Source organism: Vidua macroura, chromosome 3 (genome assembly GCF_024509145.1).
Source record: "Vidua macroura isolate BioBank_ID:100142 chromosome 3, ASM2450914v1, whole genome shotgun sequence".
Taxonomy (NCBI): Eukaryota; Metazoa; Chordata; class Aves; order Passeriformes; family Viduidae; genus Vidua; species Vidua macroura.
Window position 1 is genome coordinate 85,518,100 of NC_071573.1, and position 22,730 is coordinate 85,540,829.

At 38.8% G+C, this 22,730-nt stretch overlaps 1 protein-coding gene across 3 annotated transcripts; it reads left to right on the forward strand.

Moving 5' to 3' along the window:
- The first annotated feature begins 262 nt into the window (after positions 1-262).
- ASRGL1 (asparaginase and isoaspartyl peptidase 1) lies at positions 263-21,437 on the forward strand. Of its 3 annotated transcripts, none has more exons than XM_053974573.1 (7): positions 263-341; positions 1,372-1,640; positions 5,818-5,960; positions 10,945-11,099; positions 15,319-15,437; positions 17,320-17,430; positions 20,075-21,437. In XM_053974573.1, the coding sequence occupies exons 2-7, from the start codon at positions 1,454-1,456 to the stop codon at positions 20,308-20,310; spliced, it is 951 nt and encodes a 316-aa protein (XP_053830548.1). In that variant the 5' UTR covers positions 263-341; positions 1,372-1,453; the 3' UTR covers positions 20,311-21,437. The 3 variants fall into 3 exon arrangements, with proteins under 3 accessions (XP_053830548.1, XP_053830550.1, XP_053830547.1); XM_053974572.1 differs by lacking the exon at positions 263-341 and adding an exon at positions 426-990; XM_053974575.1 differs by lacking the exons at positions 263-341; positions 17,320-17,430 and adding an exon at positions 424-990.
- The last annotated feature ends 1,293 nt before the right edge of the window (positions 21,438-22,730 follow it).

Here is a 22,730-nt window from a genome sequence, read left to right on the forward strand (position 1 = left end):
GCAGCGACGGCAGCTCTGCGGCCGAGGGGGAACCACGCCGGGCTGAGCGCGGTGCGGTCGCACCCGCTGTCGGCAGCGCAGGGCCGGGCCGGGCCGTGCTGCCTCAGGGCCGGCGGCAGCGGCCCGGCCCCTGCCGGAGCGGGGCGGAGACCGCGGGGTGCGAGCGGCAGCAGCCGCCACGTTCGGTGCGGGCACGCCTCGGCGCAGCCGGCGGCGCCATGTCTGTCAAGGGCGGCTGCCGGGCAAAGGTCGCTGGGCCTGCGCCCGCCCCGCGCTGCCGCGGGCACCGGCACAGCGCGCCCGGGGCGGCCGTGAGTCACTGCGGGGACGGGCCGCTCCAGGTGCGATCGGACCCCGCACTCCGCGGGAACGCCGGGGGCGGGCGGGAGAGCGGCGCAGGCCCGCCGGGAGCGGAGGTGCCGCCTCGGAGCGCGGCAGGGCTGGGTCTACGGCCGAGGGTAGCCTGTGCTGAGTGAGGGAAGAGAGCGTAGCTGCTGGATGAAATAAAACCTGAACGGCCTCGCTTACGGGATTTTATGCCCCACAGCGGCCCCGGCTGGATTTCCTCTGCTCCCCGCCTGCTGCCCGGCCGGCCGCCCTTGGGGTAGCAGTAGTGCGAGGGACAGGAGGAGCGCGGGAGGCTCTGTCGGAAGGGTTTGCTTGTATGATGAGAGGAAAGGCTGCTGGATTATACTCTTCACAGCCTCCAAAAATAGCCGTCCCCGAGAAGCTTTTCACGAGGGGAGTTTTCTCTGGGAGGTGCCCCAGATTTCATTGGACATGAGTTAGCTGCTGCTTCTTTGCCTTTTTCTGGAAGCAAACCCCGTGATTTGCATCTCCAAAGATGTGTAGCGACTTTTGCTCGAAGGAGGCCATGAGCAGTAACAACACGGTGTTGGCTGCCAGGTGTGAATGAACACCTTGTTTTCCTGCTCGAAGTTCAAAGCATTGCAAGAGGTCAGAGGTCTGGGATCCAGATGGTTGAATTGGGTAAGCCTGTAACTCGGGTCGGGTCAATTGCCTTTCTTTAATGCTGGAGATATTACTGTACTCTGACAACAGGCTGCCTGTCTAAAACAAAGAGCAGTTAGCAGGTTCAAGGGTTACTCAAATGCTTATTCCCATGTAATTTATTATTACCAGACTAGGTTCATACTAAACAAGCAGATTGTAGAGTAACTTAGCCTGAAAGGCCACTTGACCCAGACCCTTCCCCAGAGCGGGGCTGGCCTCAGAGTATCACCAAGTTGCATGGGGCCTCATCAAGACTGAATTAGGAGCTCCTCCGTGTGAGTACTTGGCTTCCCAGAAGGTAAAATTGTAGCAAACTACCCGTATGTGTCACCTAACCTGCAGCCCCTCTCCTTGCAGAAAGAAGCACATGCCAAAGACTGCTCCTTCCCATCGACTGACCTGCGTGCACGGCTGAAAGCCTGGGGAGGAACTTGGCAGGATGAAGCCTGTCATCGTGGTGCATGGTGGGGCTGGCCGGATCTTCAAAGAACGAGAAGAGGGATGTCGTGCTGGTGTTGTCAGAGCTGCGCTGCGAGGTTACGCTGTCCTGAGGCAGGGAGGCAGTGCCGTAGATGCGGTTGAGGAGGCAGTACGGTCCATGGAAGATGATCCTCATTTTAATGCAGGTAATTTTTCAAAGAATTAAGTGGACTTAGAATCGTATTATATTTCAAGTATTTTGCCCTGATGCTTCTGAAAATCCTAGCTTGTATTATTATTATTATTGCATTAATATTAATTTATGTACATTGCAGTGGAGTAAATACTAGTGTCACAAAATAGGTGGTTTCTCAGCATGGTATGCACTGTAGTTTCTCATAGTACACTTAGGAAGATGAGTTATGCTTTTTCCATTCTTCGGTGTTATGTACCTGCCATTTAATTTGTGTAGTGCTGCTTTACTTTTCTGTAAATCTTCTGTTACTGTGCTATGTATATCCAGTTTTAAGGCATGAACTCGTACAGAATATGTGTTAAGTTAATGAATCTCTTTAAGGCTCTTGGATATACCCTTGCAGCATAGTTTAATCCTGAGTGCTTGACCTTTACCTATTGCGACAGAAATACTGGTGTTGAGGATTTTAGGTGGTTTTCTCTTCATTAATGCTTGCAATTAGTTATTTTGTTAATAATACTAGGGAAGCAATGCAGTAATGGTATATGAGTTGTAAATCTATACCTTCCTATAGTAAAGGTTCATAACTGGATTTCCTAATCAGTAATGTGAATTAATGTTAGTGGTAGTAATCAAATACTTTGTCTTCTTCTTAGGACCTCAAGTTTATTATTTTGGTGAATTTCAGCAAAAATATTTCCCCACTTCCACCATGATTTGTCAGAAAAGAACATGGAATGAAATGTAGGTGCTTGGTATTTTAGGTAACATAGCTATTAGTTATGTGCTCAGTTAGTTTGCAGAGGTTCATTGTTCTGTCTCACCTTGCAGTCAAGAGCAGCTTTTATTTAATATGAAAGTTTCATTTTTTTTTATTGACTTGGGTTGAACATTTTGATTTTTAGAGCACTCAAGCTGAAATCATGAAGTGGACTTGAAGGTGTAGTGTGTACTTTTATATAATTAGCATCAGGGTGGCATCCTCTCATTTAGCTTTTGCTTAACTGGACTTGAGCCTTCACCCATTGTTCAGGTTTGACTATGATGATCTAAGTGGCAAGTAGTCTGTTACTTACAGATATATCTAATTGTTTTAATGCTCATTAGGTACAGCTGCTCTCAGAATCTGGCAAAAATGAGCTGAACGCTATGTGAAAAGAACCCCCATTGGAGTGGCTGTGTAAAACTCATTGTGTAGTATTTATCTTCATAAAAGGATAAAACCAGTTTTGCTATAGTATTTTCTAGGCAAACAGACATTGCTAAGAAACAACAATAAAGATGGGAAAGAATGGGCAGAATAATCAAGTTGTGTCCTTTTTTTTGCATGATAGGGTGTAGCCATGCTGTGTAGGGTCATCTTGATGTAGGCTTGGTGCAAGGGCTCAGAAGCTATACTGGTGTATAAAATTACCATTTTAGTGACTTGTGCAGCTTGATAAAGTCATCAAGTTCTCCTTGTGGCGTGGTTATATTTCTGTGTGATCTTTTTGGCTAGCAGTATGAACCAGCTTGGCATGAGTACTCCAGGTGTAAGAACTGACACTATTGATCCTTGCACACTCTTTCCTATGCAGCCTTTGCAGGACAGAGGACAGATCTACCTATCTACAGATAGAGGGAGTTGGAGTACTCCTCTCAGTATCCCAGCTGTGATTAGGCTGATGTCAGACATGTTGATTATTTGTTTCCTCCTAGGCTTTGTGTCTTCTATTTTTCTGTCTCGTTTTCCCAGCCCTTTGCTTAATAAGAAGCCAAAAATGTTGTTTGTTTTTTTTTTTTTAGCACTACTACCAATGGATGCCACAGCCTCAGAGGCTGGTAGTCCCTACCCATTGCTTTGGAAGGCAGGTGAAAAGGCAGCCTGTAACCACAGAAGGAAGGTTTCATCCTACCTGAGATCACTTGAAGTTCAGTAACTGGCTTTGCTGTGGCGTACTGTGGCAAGCACATTTCTCTCTCTCGCAGGATTTTTTATTGAGGTGCACAGAGAGAAATGAAAGAGAAAACAATTTCTATTTCTGCTCCTTGTTTTTCTCTTGTGGAATGTGTTTGGAGAATTGTTTACCCAGAGTGATCGCTTGGCTGGGTCATGGTGGATTGTTTGGGCCTGATGGCCAATCAGATCCACCTGTGTCTGGACTCTGGCGAACAGGGTCACGGGTTGTGAGTGAGTTAGATATGATAGAGAAAGTAGCATGTAGTATTTAGTATCCTCTTTTATATAGCATATTAATGTATTATAACATAATTATAATAAAGAAATCATTCAGCCTTCTGAAATGGAGTTAGACATCATCATTCTTCCCATTGGGTTCGCCAACATCTACAACAGCGTACAGACTTTCATGGTGACTAGTGGAATGAGAAAAGTTGGCTGTACAGCTCTCAAAGCTGGAGGAGTTGTGGATGCCCCGTTCAAGGCCTGGTTGGACCAGGCTGTGAGCAACCTGATGTAGTGGGTGGCATCCCTGTCTGTGGAAAGGGGTTGGCACTAGGTGATCTTTAAGGTTCTTTCCAGCCCAGGCCTTTCTGTGAGTCTATGGCAAGTGGGATGAAGTGTTCTTAAAAGGCACCTACCAGTCTCTCTTTACCAGCTGTAAAAGGAGACTTGTTTAGAAAGCTGCCTTTGATTACAGCAACTGTCTGCAACTGTTGTCTGCTCAGCAAATTTTCTAAAATGCTAAAGTGTATCCTATGAAATGTGTCCAGTAGACATGGGATACTCTTAATGCAGTGATGAAGGGGCCTGGTTGCGTTTCCCCTGGAAATGGTTCTGGTCACTGATGCTTGAGAAAGGGGTACCCTAGTTCTAGTGGGAATTTTATGATCATGGATTAGAAAGCCTACCCTGTCAAAGGAAGTTAAAAGAACATGGCAGGGTTTAGCTAAGAAAACAATTCCTTACCAGCATAAGAAAAAGCTGGAAGAATGATGTTCACATGGGTGGCACAAGGCAATTAACCTGTAAGCTCTTTACAGACCAGTCTAGAAGTTAACATATTGTGAATGATGCAGGGCTTAATTGTGGAATAATTTCTGCAGTTGGAGACAGGTAGAAAAGTAACTTTTGGGGGGTGTGTCTATATGTAGCACGGGCAGTTTTTGAGATTACAAGAGGAGGATTACAGGATTTAGCTGCCTTTTGTCAGAGGGGATTTAATTTCATATATTCAGGTCTGAAGTACATTGGTATAAAAGTTTAATGTCAGTTATTTACAGTGTTTTCTGGACTGCTTTAATGTTGGTTTAACAGAAAGGAGAAAAACCCTCTGGATTAGTTATGTACAATGCTCAGGCTTTTTACCCGAGGTACTGTGTAAATCTGCCATGTTTGGTTTTTTTACTTCTTTTCAGGTTTGGTCTTCACCATCTCTATTAGCAAGGCTTGTGCACTTGATGACTTACAACCTGTTATTCCTCTGTGGTACAATTATTGGCATTATTTAAAAAAACACCTTATTTGCATTGTCTCATTTTGTATGTCATTAATTTTCAATTAGGTTAGTGATAGCACTGATAATTATAGAAGAAGTTAACTACGTGATGTTTTATTACTTAACTTTTATTTTTTTTAATGACTTTATATAGTGTTTTTATTTTTTAATGGAAGAACTTGTTATTTCAAGCTTTTGGTACAGTAGTGAGGGGACACTTACTCTGCTTCATTAATTTTGGCAGTTTCTTGGAGTGCTGTGTGATGTTAATCTGTTGACAGGATCAAATGCTATTTCTTTGGGTGGTGTATTCTCCTTTGGAAGAATTTCAAAGGCAAAATACTTTTTTACACTTAAAAGTTATCTGGGGAATAAAGAATTCTGTTCATGATGGTTTGTTGATTTAACTTTAATACCAAGTATAGGATTTGGATGGGATTGGAAGTGTGTTTTTCATCTTATTTTTAAAAATAAAACTTAGTTTTAAAATAGGTGTTGTACTCTGTGAGACTTCTGTTAATGGCTGGATTTTGTGGTTATACTCAGCAGTGTTTCTGCTGGGTTGTTTGTATTTGGGAGAGACTTTCGGTGAGTCAGCAAAGTGGGAAAGAGAAAGGTTGCTTGATGAGAGCTTATAATTGAATCACCTGGGTGGTTAGCGCTTAATGACTTTCTTCTTTTTCTCTTGCCCTATTTTTTTTTTTTTTTTTTTTTTTTTTTTTTTTTTTTTTTTTTTTTTTTTTTCTTTAGGTTGTGGATCTGTTCTAAATGAAAAAGGTGAAGTAGAAATGGATGCCATTATCATGGATGGAAAAAATTTAGACTCTGGAGCAGTATCTGCAGTTAAGTGCATAGCAAACCCTATAAAACTTGCTCGACTTGTTATGGAAAAGGTATGCTGATTATGTACTTGAGTATGAAACATTTTCTTTTCCTTTGAACTTGATCCAGTATATTGATACACCTCAGTGATGGTGTTTGTGTAGTGTTTTAAAGCAGCAAGGAAGGGAGAAATGGATTGCAGTGTTTGGAAAATATGGTCATGACCATGAAGCACTTACTTCAAGGGCTTTTGAGAAATATTTATAAACAATAGCATTCTAAGGAAACATAACTTGACCTATACATGTTGGTCTCCTGTAGTTCTGCTGCTGGTATTCAAGGGGTTTTTTTGTTGTTTTTCACTTGTTTTTTGAAGAGCTTTTATGTTGTCACTGAGTGTTGTGCTTGATCTTGCAGGATTAAAGTTAGGTAGTATGCTGTTCACTTTGCAGTGATATGGAACTGAATTAACTGACCCAGTTACATATTTGGCTGCGTAATGCATTCCTGTGTTGTTCTGGCTAGCCTTCTCCACTGTGACCTAATCAGGTGGTAGCACCATAACAGTTGTAGTCTTCCACCAGTGGAAGATAACATTAGCTCTATGTGGTGCTGACAATTTGATTCCAAGATAATCAGATTTATCAGGGCAGTAAAATATTACTTGACCTTCTATATAAGATCAATCCCACCTCACTCCACTAAGAAGTCCATCTAATATTTGCCACAGCAGACTTCTCTTATTTTTTAAATATGGTGCAACTGATCTATGTAAGGATGGGAGTGAGTGATCTGTGTGATATCTGTGTCTGTTTTACTATTACAAGGCTGTGACAGTATCAAAAATTTTGTCCTGTCTTTGGAGTTTAGATTTTCATCCTACTAGTATAGCTGCCCCGTTGTTGAAAAGGTTCATATTTATAAAAACACTTATTAATAAAGAAGACTTATGTTTCTTTAACCTTTCAAAGTTGCTTTTGAGGGAACAAAACCTGTTTTGGTGATCTATAAAGATGATTGACATTTGTCTTCTCAGTGGCCTGCAAAGCAAATAGAATTTTTCGTGTCCTTAATTGAAATATAGTTCTGATATTAAGATCAGAACATTTCACTAAAATATTGACTATAAAGACTTCAGTGAAATGTATGTTTACTAGAAAACAAGGTTAAAACTTGTGATGAATAAGGTTTTTTCCTTCATGCAGGTTTTTTTTTTGTTATTAACTAGATCAGTAAATAAGTATAGGTGGTAGACAGCTTCACAAAGACAAAATTTGAGAATATAGATGAAGGGTTGGGGGAGAGATGTCTCTAGCATATTAAAGTGAATGTTGTATTTTATTTTATTTTCTTCTGTAGAGAACTTATTTTAATGCCTATTGTTTACTTCTTATTCCAGAATTGCTGATTTATTTTCTTTGTTGTCTTGTCCATGAAAAAAAATCCTATTTAAGTCAACAAGAATAAGGTCAAAATGACACTGTTGGATTTTGAGAATATAAATTTGCAAAGTGTGTTTTAAAAATTAAACAGAAAACCCCAAACCAACAAATAGAAAGCCCTCTCCTCTGTCTTGTCTATTAACAAGGTCTTTCTTGTCATTGCATGGTGCTTCTGGTGTTCAAAAGTATTCAGGCTAAATTTGAAATGAAATCATAAAATTCCACTCTACAGGACCAAGTATGATGGTGTAGCCCTACCACCATGACATTTTGTGGTACAGGCATTGCTATTTGCCAAGATGCAAAAAAATCTGTGTGCCTGATGATAAATTTCAAATGTAAATGTTGGCCTAAATTGCTTGATGTGTCTTAAGATGAGTTTCTGTGCTTCTCCATCTCCCATAAATGGGAATACCAACCGATGTTGCTCTTTGCTCATTGTTGCCCATCTGTTCATCTTGGACAGGAGTTTTGGGACACCACCTCAGAGTGTTTCACAGTACATTTCATGGTGTGTTTTGTTGTACTGTGCTTGATTAAAAAGCATTTTTAACTGTGAGACTTGGGGGTAATAAGGGTAGTTTTTCTGGGGTCTTAAGTCTGTATGCATAATTACCAGTGGTTTTTAGCTGCCTTAATGCCATAAAGAATTTGGAAACATGCAGCTCCTGAAAACAAACAAACCAACCAAAACCACTCTGTACATCTGCTTGTAATTGTATTTCCATCCTATTGTGGAACAATGTGGGCTCCATCTGGTGGCCAGAATAGCTCCTCTTGATTGTTGCAACACATTTGTCCTTTGGGCTGTCACTTTCCCGCTGGGCTCAAACTTGTCCAAATTCATGAAGTAGAAAAAAGGAGGGCAGCAGAATAATTTCCATTCATAATTTACTGTAATGTTGTTCACAGGAGCTTCTAGAGGTGGAAGACTTTTAGTACACTTACTAATGTAATACATTCTTGAAAAAGCACTTAAATTTCTGTTGAATTATTCCTTTTTGTATTGAACACAGAATGATGCATTTAATTTTTTTTTTAATTTGGGGCATGTAACCCTTCTCAGCTCCAAAACTTCATTAGATGGGCTTCTCATGAACATTAGAGCACTAATTCATTGGTATATGTAAGCTGTGTATATTTTCCCCTATTCTTATTGTCTAGGACTTTACATTAGGCAAAAGAGAATTTAGCTTAGAACACAGACTTCTTGAGGCAAAGGGCCAGGTTTTTTATCTATGCTCTGTGCTGCCAGAATTTTTTAAAAAAGAGCTGTGATGGTGTAAACTTCAGGCCAGGCAGAAATTTGGGGTATTTTCCCCATTTCCAATGAAATTAACTAAAAGTGCCAGCATTTGTTGCTTGTTTGTAAGATCTCTTGAACCCTTTTCTTGTCCTTTTGGATTACTTTATGTAAATGTCTTCCAGAAAAAGTAGGCACTTTACATTAACAAACATGTTAATGAAACTAGGAGAATGGGACAGAAAAATGTGCTTTTACATTGTTTGGCAGTGTTCTGCTAGTTCTTTTGATTGACAGCATCTGCTGAAGAGAATAATAAAAATCATCTTAAGACATCTTCTTTTCAGTGAGGACTGAAAAAGAAGGAAAAAAGGAAACGCAAACACAAAGTCTTATCGTAGTTTATTTATCAATATGTATTTCTTGTTTGTGTAGCCTAGGAAGGTGCATGTTATGCAAATTTGCATAGGGGATGGAATTCTATGAAAAAGCTTTTAGAAATAACTTCTATTTTTTATAACAAAACTTTTTATTTTTAAAACGTATTTAAAGGATGCTGTAGTCTTAGTTGCTGAAGAAAGCAAGGGATGGAGGACACAGCCTTCTGGTACAGATCAACACTAAAGCAAATTTCCTACAAAAACCCACCAAACAACAAAAAAACCCCAACCCATACCCACAAATAAAAACCAAAACTATTTTGAATATTGTATTGTGTGCTTCTCGTGGGTTAGTGGTAGTGGCAGAGGGGGGCAGTATTGCACAAAGAAGTTGTCTTTCAAGTCGAAGAACACTACTTGTTAGTTTTGTTACAAATAGGTTGGTCTTACATCGTCTCGTAATATGGTAACAGCACACAGCACGAAAGCCCGATGTCAGCTTGCACATATACAGGGGACTTCTTCTTGTCACCCTTAGTATTCCCTAAAGCAATACTCTAATGAATTAAAGATTAATTAGAAAGGCATTTAAATTTTCAACAGTGTTTGATGTCAGGGCTGCAACATCAGAAACGTTTCTAAAGTGTAGTCCTCTGTCCCTGTCCAAAGGGCTCAATGCAGAGGCTGTAATAGGCTTAGGTGGAGATCGGTGTCTCTGACTTGGGAAGAGGTTTGTCTGGAATCCTTTAAAACAATGCAGTGCTGTGCATTGGTCATGGTAGTGGTTACTTGTCATTGCTTTAGAAATCAACAGCAGTTGGTGGTCTGCAACATCTTAACCTGAACCTTTGAGGCTGTAAATGTCCTCCAGAAAGTAGCATGGTACAGAAATACCCAAGCTCTGCTGTCCTTGCTTCTGTGCCATGTGGGTGCTTAACAAGGCTCTGCAGACCTGCTGCCTCCAGCATCATGGCTCTCTTTGGATCTCAGCTGGTCTGCTGTGCTGTGCTGCTGCATGGACAGAAAGGCTGGCTGTAAGTTAGGTGCTCTGCTCTGAAATTGTTCTGTGCTGTATAGTCAGACTACCACTACTCTAAAACCTTCCCAGGCTCTGATGAGCAATTGACAGCTGTGTAATTGTCCAAGAAGCTGCTGCTTACTTTTTGACATATTAAAACAAAACAAAAAAAAAAAAATCAGATTTCAGAGCTCAGAGTTACTACTAAAATATAAGGACTAATTAAATAAATTTATCTGGCAAGTTTCTCTAAAATATGAATTAACCAAGCTCTACAGACTTTGAAGCATGGAATTAACTAAGGTTGTTGAATTAAAATCTGGTTTGAAGTGCTTTGTAAATAAAGGAATCAAAATAGAACTTCAAAGGATTGTTAGAAGAGAGTAAACATTTTTTGGTCAAACCCATTAGAAAGTATTCTGTTCTTAAATTTGATCCTCTGAGTTAATAAGAATAGCAGCTTGTTGAAGGAAATATTGAAAATGAAATTGTTCAGCTGATGCTAAGGAACATTTTAGTTGTATGCTATTTACATTTGTTGGTTATTTTACTAGGTGTAATGCCTTTAAACAGGAAATTATTTAGCATTCTTTTGAATAAAAGCCTTCTAAATCTCTTAGTTAAATGGACAAAACAGTTAGTTATGAAGTAATTTGGTGATTCATTTGAAACAGTACAAAATAGTTGCATACAAATTAGCTAAAGAACAAAATTACCAATTTTTCCTCTCCCATTATAGTAAGTGTTAAATAGATAAGTACAATCTTTTCTATTGATGGTTAAACTTTGTGGTTTGGAGAACTGAAAGCTTCTTCATCTGTAGTAGAAGGGGATGTGGACAGAAGTTTAGAAATTTTTAAAATAAAATTTGTGGTTTTCTTTTTGTGGATACTTCTAAGAATAGCAGTTATATAAAACTGCTCAGAACAAGACAAAATAAGAATTGTCAGTTAATCTCTTGTCTTTCTGCAGACAAAGCACATGCTGCTGACTGACCATGGTGCACACCTGTTTGCTCAGGCCATGGGTATTCCTGAAATTCCAGGGGAGAAACTCATAACTGAGAGATCCCGGGAGAGATGGAAGAAGAACCTTGAGCCAGATTCCAACCCTGAAGAGTTTCAAAAGTAGGTAAAATACATTTTATTTTCAAATTTGGATAATTTACTTTGGGCTATCTGATTACAAAGAAACTCAAAAGAAACCAAAAATCCCCAAACAAACAAAGGAACCAAGAAAAACAAAACCCCAAACAAATAAACATAAACCTCAAAGGCCTGTATTGCAAATGTTATGTGGTTTGATACAGTCTTTACAGTGTGTCTTTCTTGAAAGCAGTAGAAAATCAAGCTTTCAATGAATTTGCTTAAACTTAAATGAATGGAACAAACTTGATGAAACTTGTTGCTGCTTAAGAAGATTATTGGTCACTTTGACCATAGAATAGGTTTTGTGGCTTTATTGGAGAACAAAGTTAGAACTTGTTACTGCTCTTAAAATTGTCAGTTACAGAAGTGCAGAGAGTAGCTTTTACAAACAGCGGGTATTATTTTGTATAGCTTTTTCTGTGGGTGAACTGATTTTAAAAAATCCCCAGTTGACATACTAGAACAAGTTAATGAAAAACCCCAAAAATCTAAGAAAGCTGATCTTCGTTAAGTATTAAGTAGATTATCAGATTTGTCTTTAAATTGGATTAGATAGTTAAACAACATCAGAGTTTGACCAGTAATTCCTTTTGAGTGGTGATTGTGGCTGTTGGTTATAAAAAGGAATGAAAAAAAAGACCAAGTTTAGTGGTGGGTGGGAATAGAGATGCTGCTGGATGGTATTGCCCAAAAGCAAAATTAATATCACTTGGAAAATAAGTAGTCTCATATAAAGTAGAGGGGAAGGTGAGGGAGACAGTAAAGGAATGAAAAACATCAGGTGTCAAGAATGTTTTCTGTGCCTGTGAGGGAGGCATAAACACTAAATTGTTTTGAGCTTCCATTTATACATCCATGGTTGTGATGCAGGAAAACACTGTATTACATTACATAAATGCTGTATTATGTGGTGTTCATCTGTTTTGTGAAACAGGAGTAATGGCAGGAGCAGAGCGGAATTTGTAGAGCAGAAGGAGGAAATTTCTTCTGTGAGCATGTTAATTAAAGTCCATGAAATTAGGCTATAAATTACAACCTATATGTTGCTTTCAGTAAATTGCTGGAAGGAAAAACAAAGTAATGAGACAAGGGTAAATATGGTCTTGTAAACAAAGTGATGTTGTTCCTTGACCATAGTTTGGTCTTCATCATAATTTATTTTGTATCCAACAGAAGTTTTCTTTTGATCTGTGGTCTGTCCAAGGACTGTGTGGTATTATCATTGATTGCGAAGAATTTTAAGGATGGTTCCTCTAGTTCTCTTGAACATTCCAGTTGGAATAGCATGGCATTTAGGTCTTCATTAATTCCTCATAACTGCTTCATTTTTAGCTTTTTCTTTTTTTTTTTTTTTTTTCCTGAAAACAGTGTTAGGCATCTTCAGTTTCAGCATGGACTTCTTCTGGAATATCTGATAATAAAAAGCTTGTGTATTTCTGAAAGGCTGAAAACATTTTCTTGTCTTGGCCATGCTGTTCTTTTTCTGAAAACCAAAACATCAGCACAAATTCACAAAGTTTAAAACAGGTCTTTTTTAATGCAAGCCTGTTTCATTCTGTATCACACGTGGAATGTTCTTTTTCTCTGTTATGTCCACAGTGATTATGCAGAAACTTGCCTGAGGTGAACAGACTGAAAGTGAAGCAGTATTAGTCAGAGGCAACATAATACCAGATCATACCGGGAATTTGAAGGTTGCTGTATATTTTACTTCCAGTCCCCTGATCCTCACAGTGTTGGAAACCCTGGGGTTTCATAGGCTTTGCAGGCAAAGTCTGGTGTCTCCATAAGAGATACCTTTCTCCTCTGCTGGTTAGAAGCTTGCATTAATTTATGCTGAAAGCTTAGGATTCCATTGCATGTACAGCGTTCCATCTTGCATGCCTTTTGTCGATAGCAAGGCGTGATTTGATTTATCTGCAGTCTCCCACTGCAAAGACTCTGGCAGTACCCTTGTTAACAATTACTGAAGTTTGCCTGAGAATCCCACAGAAAGGGTATTGAGTCTGGCTGTAAGGTAGTAAATGGGCTCCTAGCCCCACTGTGAATCACACTGCTAGAGTAACTTGAGGTATAAACTAACAAGGACCCTAAGAACAATAAACAAAAAACCCCACTACTGGTGCAGGGCTGAGAGACAAAATAGCTTTTAACTAACTCATTAGTTACATGGAGATAGTGTAAATACATGTCACTTCATGGGTGTTGGATAATGAAAGATTTAGACGAAAGGAAATGAACAAATCCAAATGATACATTCTGTATCACAGTATATGCAGTATATAGGAATAATTCTTGATTGAAAAAAACCCTAATAGCATCCTCTGGTACATCACAGGTACTTGTTGAGGTTCTTGCTACTGTAAATAACTAAAAATAGAGAGATGGTTATAATTTGATAGCAGTTTTGTCTTCTTTGTGAATGTTTCGGAGTCAACTAGCCATGCAAAAAAATTTATTTGTATCTTATTTGTTCTAAGGATCATCAAAGGAAAGGTTAAACTGAAGCAGTAAAAAAGGGAGTGTAAGAAATCAAGTGCAGTTGTCTATTTGCTTGACTGCAGATGAGGTGTGTTGGACACATTCACTTTATTTATTGCCAGTTGTGCTCTCATACCAAAGCAGGTAATTATTGCCTGTGTCATCTGTGTGCTTTTATTTTCACAGTTGCTTAAGGTAAATACTTATCTAAGAAAATGTACATCTGGATACATCTTTCTTAGTTTCTCAGGAGGATCTAACTTTAGTTGGTTGAAGGGTGCTACATGAATGTGCAAGGGAGTACTGAATTTACTAATGTTCTTTTCAGCAAATCACTTGTAACAGATGGGTGGGTGGGAAGCCCATCTGCACCATCATATCAGTTTGAGATGAGGTCCATCTCTACATAAATGTCAGAGCAGCCTATAAGGCCTGTGATTCATCAGTCAACTTTCAATTGCTGTGAATGAAGTGTAGGGACTGACAGTATGATATTTTACATAAGCAGGAGGGAACAGGAAGTTGGGTCTCTGAGAAACTGACTATGGGTTTCAAGGTCCACAAAGACTTTGTCTCACTTAATTAGCTCTGATTTTGCACAGCTGTAGAGAAACACTAGGCAAATTCGAAAGGTATTCCTTTTCCAGTTGCCTGTTGGGTAGTTCTGTGACGGATTGTTACAAATTATTTTTCTGTGTGGAAGGATTTAAATTATTTTGGGGATTTGGTGTACTTCTCCTAGTCACATACTGATTTATGTTCCTACATGAATTGCTAAGACTGGAATATAAGGATATTTAAACTGTTGCTTCTCAGTAATGCCTCACTTGTCAGTGCAGCAACTGTTACAGTAAGTCACGACAGGCTTTTTTTTTTTTTTTTCCATACACAACTACATTTCTATTTTGAGCAGGCTATTGTATATGACTTTTCTGTGTTGAAGAAATAAAGATATAGTTGAGACTTCTGTTTTCTTCAGTGCCTGAAGATTTTTAAACTAATGTGCAGTTTCAGCAGAATCTACTGGCCAAGTGATTTAAACCTCAAGATTACGTAGCTACAGAGTACAAAGACTAAAGTATGTCTTAATGATGCACTGTAAGCAATACTAGTTGAAAGAAAAATAAATAAGCTTTTTTTTTTAAATATATATATAGCATTCAAACATTAAGGGGAGTAAGGAAAAGGAAAGAGGAGGAACAGGAAGGAAATGATTCAGTGCATGCATAACATTACTGTCCTTTTCTGTATTCACTCATTTACGTGCATTGTCATTAATAATTCCGGTTAACCTCCTGTTGAAACAGTGGAGCCAATTGTTGCATCTTTGAGTTGCCATTTAGGGGAAAGTTGTGTGTCAGTTTGTGTGTCAGCCAAAAAACTACTCCAGAATATAATGACTAGAAGTATTTCTGCCCTGTGTGCTTTTGTTTTGCGGGTTTCTTTCCTCCCCAAGTTTCCATGCTACAAAAGTAAACAAGACATGGGGGAAAGATCAAAAAAAAAGTGTTTTCTACTCTATTAAATACAAAGCTTGTGAGAATTATTGCAGGTTTCTTGTTATTTTTGTAATGAGAAGCATGGCAAAAATAGCTTTATGATAAGCAGTAATTCTGTTGTAGAAATCTTCTTTGAAGCTACGTGAGAAATAAGGGCAACGTGCTTTGGCAGGTATGCTTTAATTCTGTCTAATTTTATGAACTGTTTTTCTTGGCAGAGACCTTGGAACAGTCGGTGCTGTTGCTATAGACAGTGAAGGCAATGTAGCTTGTGCAACATCCACGGGAGGACTCTCTAATAAAATGATTGGCCGTGTTGGTGACACAGCATGCATAGGTATGGGGTGTGAGATCTTGTCTTTCACTTTTTGGGGGCATCTCATTTAAAGAAAGAAAAGAAATATTACAATTCTCCTTTTCATTAGTGAAAAAAAACATAAGTACTAGTCCATCTGAAATGGAGGTCTGACATTCAAATCTATCAAAGCTAAAGCTCCTTACAGCATGGAGATTTGCAAGAAAGAATTGGGAGTTCTGTGTGGAAAATGGGGATGAGAGTTTGTTTTTTCTTTGTTTGTTTCTTCAGTGCTAACACCTGTGTTTCCTTTTTGTTGATTCTGATAAAGCTCTCCTTTCTTATGGCTCTGCTTTCTGGTAACTCAAAAACTGTAGCCTGCTCCATATTATGATGCTGTTTCCTCAATACTTAAGGAAGCGGGTATAATTGCAATTACTACTTGTTGTATCAGTGAGCAAGAATTATAAAGTGACTTGCAACTTTGAGTAAATTCCTGTTCTTAAGAGAGCCCCGATAAGACTGTCTCAGAACCTAATAGGTGTGGTGTGGAATAAAGGAAATATTTTAAGAGCTTTCTTATCCAAGTATAAAGAGACACTTGAAATCCTTTCCACAGACTTCTTCCTCTCATGAAGCAGACTTGCCAATTGATTGCTTCAGGGTTCTACCATGGCGCTGGGATTTGGAAAATAATTATTTTTATCAAAACGTTCCAAACTCAAATAGCATTGCTGTTGGCAGTATATGATTATTATAAAACTGTCTTTCTTTCTTTTGCATACAAAGTTGCCGACATTTTGGTATCCTCTGGATTTTGACTATGGTTTTCAGTTTTGTGTCTGGCTGCAGCCTTCTGAATGCTGCAGAAGTTGAAAGGAAAATAAATCTACACTCCTCCTGTGTAGATTATGTTCAGTGTTGTTATGTCAGTTTGGGACATGGGTTTGTGAAGGAGAAGTGAAACTGGGCACTTGTGAGCATATTGCTTGCAACTTTTGGTCTTGTTAGGTGTCTTCAGGATTTGATACAGAAATGTCAGCTGTGCTTTTAAGCATTAGAAGCTTTGGTAAGGGGGCACTGACTTAACATGGCAGTGTTTTTCCACATGTTACTCAGAGTCCGTTCAAAGAGTCTGATCAAGAAAGTACAGAAGGGAAAAAACTTTCATCGCTCTTCGAAGGCCTCTTTCCCCTCCCTCAGTACCTTGTTTATAATGCTGTGGTATGTTTCTTCCTAGCTCCTGGGAAATACTTTTCTTAGGAGATGTGCTAGAAATATGGGTATTGAGCAAGCAGAAGCTTGGTGGAGAACAGGGTGTGGAATGTGCCAGCAAAACAAGGATGGGAGAAAAAAAGGGGGGGGAAGGGGAGTTCAACAGAAGAAATACTCTGCTTGTGGTGAGGACTCCGAAGATTCTTCAGGGGTACTTTGTGAAGTTTTACTAGAGCCCATGCTCTTTGAATCTCTCATGTGCTGTGGAGGGTAAGTTCCCCTCAAACTGGTCAGATCACCAATGGCCTCACTGTCTTCCTTTATATCTTCTCAATTGATATGACCTGGCATTCTGCATCCCGACCCTATCTTGCTGATCTTCAATATACCCTCCCATCCTGTTCTGGAAAATATTTTTGCCCATTCCTGTGGAGTGTTGGCCTCCTTCTGCCTCTTGTACACAAACAGATCACTAGTCTTCTCTCTCAACTTTGCAACTGACTTGCTCCAACTGTTGTTCATCTCTTTCATATATTTTACTTTTCATATTGTGGCAGAAATGAGAATGAAGCTTTTCTGACACTTTGCTCTTAGAAATGCACGTAGCTAATGGACCTAAAGGAATAAATGTTTGGTACCTATTTTCAACAATGCAGGGCTTTTCAATTGTATTACAGAATATTGCCTTTTTTTTTTTTCCTTTGAAAAGGAAGTGGAGGTTATGCTGACAACCATTCTGGTGCCACTTCAACCACTGGGCATGGGGAGAGCATTATGAAAGTGGTCTTAGCCCGACTGATTCTCTATCACATGGAGCAAGGTATATTCCAAACTTGCTGTAATTGAAAGTAATGAGGATAGGAAACATTGCCTAATCACAAGTTTCACTGTAGATACTGTCATCTTAGAACAGCTGTCAGAAGAGTTGCTCTCAGGGGTACGTGGATGGGTTAAAACAAAAACTTCAGAAACAAAGCAAAGTATTAAATTATTAATAAAGCTAAAATAGCTGAAGTAAACAGAATTATCTCTGCTGCCTGGTACTGAATCGTGCTTTAGATCAGTGTACATTGAAAGACATTACTCTATACTTTGTTTAACAGAAGTTGTCTTAATATTTTTTTCTCAATTATAAACTAAAATTCTGTAAACAAGAAAGAGAAAACAAGTAAAAATAGGATATATTTAAGAGAGCAGTAAGGGAGGGCTAGAAATAGATAACTGGAGCTGAAATAGAAAGTATGGTATATTGCCTTTCTCATGAACTGTAAAGGTCTTTATTGTAACAACTCTGATTACAGCAACAGAAATTATTTTAAGACTTTTTAATCATGATTTCAATTTACATTTTGTTTTGGAAAATGTATTAAACTGACTGGGTGGGTATGTGGTAAACAGCTGACACAGTATGTCTTATGTGACTGTAATACAATCTGACTTTGGGATGACCCTTTGTAGTTTTACCTTCATGACTTAGTCTGTCATCTAAACCCTTGATTATGTTACAGCCCGTAAACATAGACAGACAACATACTTGTGTTGCATGCAGTTCAAGAATCATTAGTATAGATATCACCATTATTTTTAGAAAGCTGTAGCTTTGGGGCAGTACAGTGTAACTTTGAGATCGACCTAAGTGGAAATAGTTGGAAAATATTCAATTTACATTTTCATTGGAGAAGCAGTAAGTAGAGAGACAAGTAACAGCTGTGAATATTTTGTTGTGCTTTCTAGGGCTGTTTGCATATAATGGGTGCATTTCTCTAAATCTCATAGCTGACGTGACAGTTTCAGCATAAAATACAACCTACAGATTATTTCCCAAAGCTCTTAACACGTTATGCTCTCCCTTTACTCTCTAAATTACGTCTGTGAGTATTCAATTTGTAAACAGCTTTCTAAGCTCTTGTCTAAACTGTATAAACCAGTTTCTTCTCTGGCTTGAAGTTAACTGCATTGCAAGACTTATGCATTGATAGCAGTTATCTGGCTTGTGATTAATCAATTTGAAAGGCAAATGAGTCTCAAATTAAAAAGTTTCTTGGAAAAAAAGAAAAAGAAAATTAACCCACATGTATTCATGTCTAGTTTGTTTGCACTTGTTCACCCTGTCCATGCTTGTTTTACCTTCATTCATCCTGCTCAGAAGTATAACTCAGCTGCCAGGCAAACACGTCAGCAATTAGGTGCCCCCCGGCCCCTCCTCCCAGCATGTTTCCATGAAGGCACTGAAAACGAACCCTTAAGTTGTTACAGCTTTTTGAGTCCTTGAACAGTGAGCTGAAGTTGTGTGTGTAAGAACAACTGCAGAGCCCTCATAATTCCGTTCAGCTATTCGCTAATTCGCACACTAAATATCCTCTTTTGGACGAATGCTGCAAAATTTACTTCTGTAGTTCAGGAGCAAATTGCTTTGCCAGTCTTAACAGCTGTTGGAATTTCAATCTTATGGTGGCAGCTGTTGTCTTGGTGAAAAATCAAACAGTGAAATACTGACCCTTTGAAGACAGTGCCACTGAATTGAATAGTCACAGTGTCACCCGTGCATCAGAGTAAGGAGCTTTATCCTGTCAGTCACCCAAGCTGTGAATAATTCTGACTCTGCTGGTTTTATTTGGTTTTAACTCAAAATTTGCAGGGAAGGCATGAAGGTCAGGTTTTGTTCTATAACCTAAGCTGCATAACATTACTGAGGGTCTATATCTTAGGGTAATTAGGCCAAGCCAACTGCATTCCTGAATGTATATTTAAACTTGTAGTGAACAGATATTTTGCAGCTATTACAGGCCTGTGTGTATGATGTACCTATTAAATTTGATTTATTTAGAAAGTACTCCTGTTAATACAAATCAAGTAGAGAAAAGCTAAAGTTGCATTGCTGGTCGTTTGTCTGATGTTTAGTACATTGAGACTTCATTTTGCCTGATGGTTTCAGAAGTTTCAGGAAGAGTCATGCTGATGTCTGCTTTTGATAAATTATGACAATGTGTAGTACGTGCTTTGAGCTCTGTTGCAGCCAGTGGAACTAGAACAGAGATGATTACTGAAATTTTCAATTGTTTTGATGTGTGTTTTTTCAAATCGTAAATGCTTTAGATCTAGTTTGTCACAAACCTTTGATGAAAACCTTGCAGATTAACATTTTTTTTCCAGTCAAATTATGGTATAAGAAATGGTGTGTCTTGAACATAAAGTTTGTGAGTTAGTTTGTATTAAGCACTGAAAATGAATCAAAATCAGAAGCTATGTAAATGAATACTTGGAGCAGTACCACACCACAGCAGCTCTTTGCAACTGTCCAGAGCCTTTCAAAAAATGCATCCTTTCTTAGACTGGAAGTTTCTTGCCAATTTAGTTGAAAGGGAAATTGGATTTGACTGGTTCCATGGGGAGGGGTGAAATTTTAAGAGAATTTTAAAACTGCCAGGACAGGTACTATGAAGTGATTTTGTTTTTCTTTTCAGGAATGTCACCAGAGGTAGCAGCGGACACTGCATTAGACTACATGAAGACACGAGTTGGGGGTTTGGGGGGTGTCATCGTTGTCAACAAGGCAGGAGAGTGGGCAGCAAGGTTCTCCACCAAGCAAATGTCCTGGGCTACTGTAAAGGATGACAACCTGCATTATGGCATTTATGCTGGGGAGAAGCATATAAAGTCTGTTGATGAAGCTCTTGCATCTGAAAGGGAGGGATTCTAAGAATGAAGAAAGTTGACTGACAGAGAAGAATTAAGATCTCCAGTTTTTGCTGGAGGACAATGACAGTTGATTTTGTTTTTCTGCAAGATCTTTTGATTCACAGGCATTACCACATTTACAGTCAAAACAAAATCTGGACATAGTTCTTTAGTGGACATGTATATATATGGAGTCTTTTAATACCTTTGTGAAGTTAGAGCCTCTTTTTTAGATTAGGAATGGTCTGTAGGTTCCTTGGTTAGCATGCCTTAATCTTACATTAAAGGGAGCCTGAGTTTCAGTATTAGAGGAACTCCTTTCCACATCCATTCTCAGAGACTGCTGCCAGGATGATTTGAGAGAAAAATACCTATTCATTAAAAGCTGAATTATGAAAATCCAGAGTATTTTGAGCAGCCATCTCATGGTACCAGCTTGCTAATGGTCAATGAAATACCACCAAAGAGCAGTGAAGAGTTGAGACTAAAATTGTTCTCACAGGCTTGAGGTAACTTGTCACAGGATATAACGAAGCAAAGAAAGTAACTCTCCAGAGAAAAGAAACGTGATGCTAAGGAGCCTAATTCCATTCATCGACATAACAACCAAGTAGGCTACAATGTTTCAAACTGTATGTGGACAGTTAAAAGGAAAGATGCTATGGACTTCGTATCTGGGGTAGTAATAGAGAAAGTCATGCTTTTAATAAAAATAACAGCAATCTTTTCTACTCAAATGCAAAGGTGATAGGCACCTTTTAAGTCAAAACATGAGACAGAGATGCCAATTAACTGGAAACATAATTATCTGAAAGTAAGTGATCAAAGCAAGTTGTACCAAAATAAATAAAACTGCCTGTTAACAAGCTTCTTGTGTGAAGTCTGAAACATTATCTGCAGAGATTTTCTTTTTTTAAAAAAAATTATATTCTATGTTACTTCTAATACAGTTTCTTCATTAAGATTTTATATTTTTAAAAGAAAGAGAAAAAATTTTCTTTTCTGACTCTCAACTGTATAATTTTTTTGTTAAGAACTGTAATAATTTTATGCATTTCAGCTGGTGACTAGATTTTCTCTTACATACCATCATTCTGTGGAATGTTCCCTTTACAAGATAGCCCAAATAAACATAACAAAAATCTTAAATCGTGGTTTGAAACTACTCATACCTGTGTCCCAATTACAATAAGCTGCGTTACTGAGTTGGCAAAACTGTCTTAACTTGCTCTATGCTTTGATCAGTGGTTTCTTGGACGTTGCAGATGATTGGACGTGGACAGCAATGGTTCAAGAGAAGATGGTGGATGCAAAACATGACCATGGAGTACTTATGCACTTTATTCAACAGAAGATCATGTTGAAAATGGCTGCTAACTGCGCATCTGAAGTTCAGAACACAGTAACAGTAATTCTGATGTGCTCATTGGTAGAAAAAAGTAGCCTTCTATTGAGTAAAAATTAATTTGTTTCCCCTTCTGTACCTGAGATACAAATCCTACAGGGCCAGGCTATTCTCTGGGGGTAAAAAAAAAAAAAAAAAAAAAAAACAAAAAAAAAAAACAAAACCACAAACAAAAAAAAAAATAAAAACACCAAGTAATTTCATTTCCAAAACACCTCCGAAGTATTTGTCATCAGTAATCTGCTTTGCTTATCTTACCTGTCCGTAGTGGAAGATAAAATTGAGGACAGGCAACAGAAGAATAACCTCCATGATTCAGCCAAAATTCACTTTGCAGCATTATTTTCATGAAATTGCTCAATGGGTTTTTTTTTTTAATGATAAATAATCCAACTTGAAATCTGTTTTGTAGAGCTAAATGGTGATGCATATAGGCATGGATGTAGGCTGCACACAAGAATACAAATATCTTGTCATATATATTGGCTTTGTCAGATGAAAGAGTGCATGGAAGGCACACTTGTTATAACCTTTCCTTTGCTTGAGGTAGCTGGAGGGAGGCATATTTACCTGGTACTGCTGTAACACCTGGTGTACCTCCTTTGTAAAGCTGTTTGTGTGTTAACAGTTTTGGTTCTGGTCACGCTCCAAGCTGACCAAAACCCAAGTGCTGGTTAGCGTAGCAGCAAGCATAAGCTGATACACCTGCTGGGTGGTTGATTGGCAAGGATTTGGTGCTATGCTAAGCCCGCCAGTTGGCTTTGGGTTAGCTTTGAACAAGTTCACATCGACCCAAAAGGCACCAGCAACCTCAGCAGCACCACACACTGGATCTCATGGATGTCAGAAGGAGTAGTAAATGGCTACTAATTCACCTCAGCTGTTCTCAGGAATACTATGCAATAAATTGCTGGCACTTGACAAACTCATTATCCTCTATAGGTTCTTCTGTCACTCATAACTAGAGTCGCTGGGCACCTTCCAACAGTGCATTAAGCACTGTGGCTACCATCTGCTCTGTATTTCTTCTGCCTAAC